This window comes from Sphaeroforma arctica, assembly GCF_001186125.1.
Source record: "Sphaeroforma arctica JP610 unplaced genomic scaffold supercont1.1063, whole genome shotgun sequence".
Taxonomy (NCBI): domain Eukaryota; class Ichthyosporea; order Ichthyophonida; genus Sphaeroforma; species Sphaeroforma arctica.
The window spans coordinates 2356-4084 of NW_014039495.1; the positions used below are offsets into that span (position 1 = coordinate 2356).

At 41.3% G+C, this 1729-nt stretch overlaps 1 protein-coding gene across 1 annotated transcript; it reads right to left on the reverse strand.

Annotated features, from left to right (window-relative positions):
- Window positions 1-116: 116 nt before the first annotated feature.
- Window positions 117-1070, reverse strand: SARC_09852 (hypothetical protein; the record flags this gene model as incomplete). The annotated part of the gene is made up of 1 exon (XM_014296117.1): window positions 117-1070. The coding sequence occupies exon 1, from the start codon at window positions 864-866 to the stop codon at window positions 117-119; it is 750 nt and encodes a 249-aa protein (XP_014151592.1). The 5' UTR covers window positions 867-1070.
- Between the last annotated feature and the right edge of the window lie 659 nt (window positions 1071-1729).

The following is a 1729-nucleotide window of genomic DNA, read 5'->3' on the forward strand; positions in this document are numbered from 1 at the left end:
TGAACGTGTGTGTATGTGTATACGTGTGTGTGTGTGTGATGTCTCTTGATCTATGTATACTTATGTAAACCATGTATCATACAGACATGATATTAACCATAAACCCCTACCGATATTTACATAGGCACATCAGACGCAGCACACTCTCCCGTACACCATATCACCATAGCAACTACACCCACACACACCTTCGGGTCATTCCTGCACTCCTCCTTAACCTCAGTCAGGAACTCACACCAATCCGTCAACGAGTTGCCCTTGTTTTCTATATCGCCCATTCTCAGATGCTTCTCATCAATCACCATGCCAGAGTCTCTGCGTGTATCCTGGCCCACCCCTTCTGCCATACCCAGTAGCGTGTCCGGCTGGTTCCTACTGCGTCTACCCATTTTATCGTGTGTTTTACTGCTGTTGCTATGGTTGTAACTCTTATTCACTAACAATCTCTGGTCTATGTTCTCCTTGTTAGCCTCGCTTATATTCTGCATGCGTGTATCTAACCTAATCTTCTTACAACTAAGATTGTTGTCTCTATGTTGTCCATCTCCGCCTTCCCCCAATTTAGGCGTAGATGGTATCGAATATACCAGCATACTCCCATTCGCATCCACGTTACCTACATTGGTGTTCAATTGCAATACGTGTGTATTTCCCGACGCATTTCCATGTACATTATTAGTACTACCATGCATATTAGAACTATAATTATTATGTGTGTTGGGTTGTGCATTCATATTCGTGTTAAGACTAGCCTGTGCCTGTGTATGCTTGGTAGCAGCAGCCTTTGCGGTCATACGTCTGATACGTTCCTGTAGTGAGCTGTACGACGTGGTGGGCGCAAGAGGCTTCTCGTCTGCTGCCCTCATGATGCATATTATAATATATTATAATCGGTGCATATACTGCAATACATCACATGAAGCACGCGTGCACACGTGCATGCATACACACGATAGAGCGTGAAATAAGACCTACTGTATGTATAGTAGCAGTTAGATAGATAGCTGTATGATGTCTGTACACGCTACGCACACTTGTGTTACCGTGCACTAGTCCTGTTTTTATTTCCCATGTTCAGAATCAAAACAAGACTAGGCAAGTGTACAACTATACACGTGCATATAATATATATAAATGGTTGTATTCATATACATATGCATGTACGTGCACATATGTATGTGGATGAGGCAGCGTGATTCTCCGTTCCTGCACTCTTCCTAATAGCGGTATATAAAATATAGATCGATGAAGGTCTATATATACGAATCTAAAGTCACACACGGTACGGGTGTAACTATATCAACATGTATACATATATATGCATACATACTTCAATTGTATATCACGTATCTATAATCACCGGAGAAGTATACACACTGGTTCAAACTTTAACTGTCATACTTTGTTCCTAAAATAATGTCAATTCGGTTCGTACCCGCGCAGTAAACGTTGAACGCAACCGCAAAATTGAGTGGTTTTTATACGTTTCAACGTAAAAAAGAGAAACTGCGCAATCGAGAACTACAATTCACACGAAAGTATTACTATAACATAACCGTTTATCCATCGTGAAACGATTGATTTTTAAACCGTTTTAACGAGAAACGAATTGAGGCTTAATGCTTTGCTCCGTATTTTTCAACGGTCCGCCCGTTGGAGTGTCATTATTTCCCGCGCAGTCTATTTTTAGAAAAGCAATGACACACTATTACCGGCAAAGTGAACGATT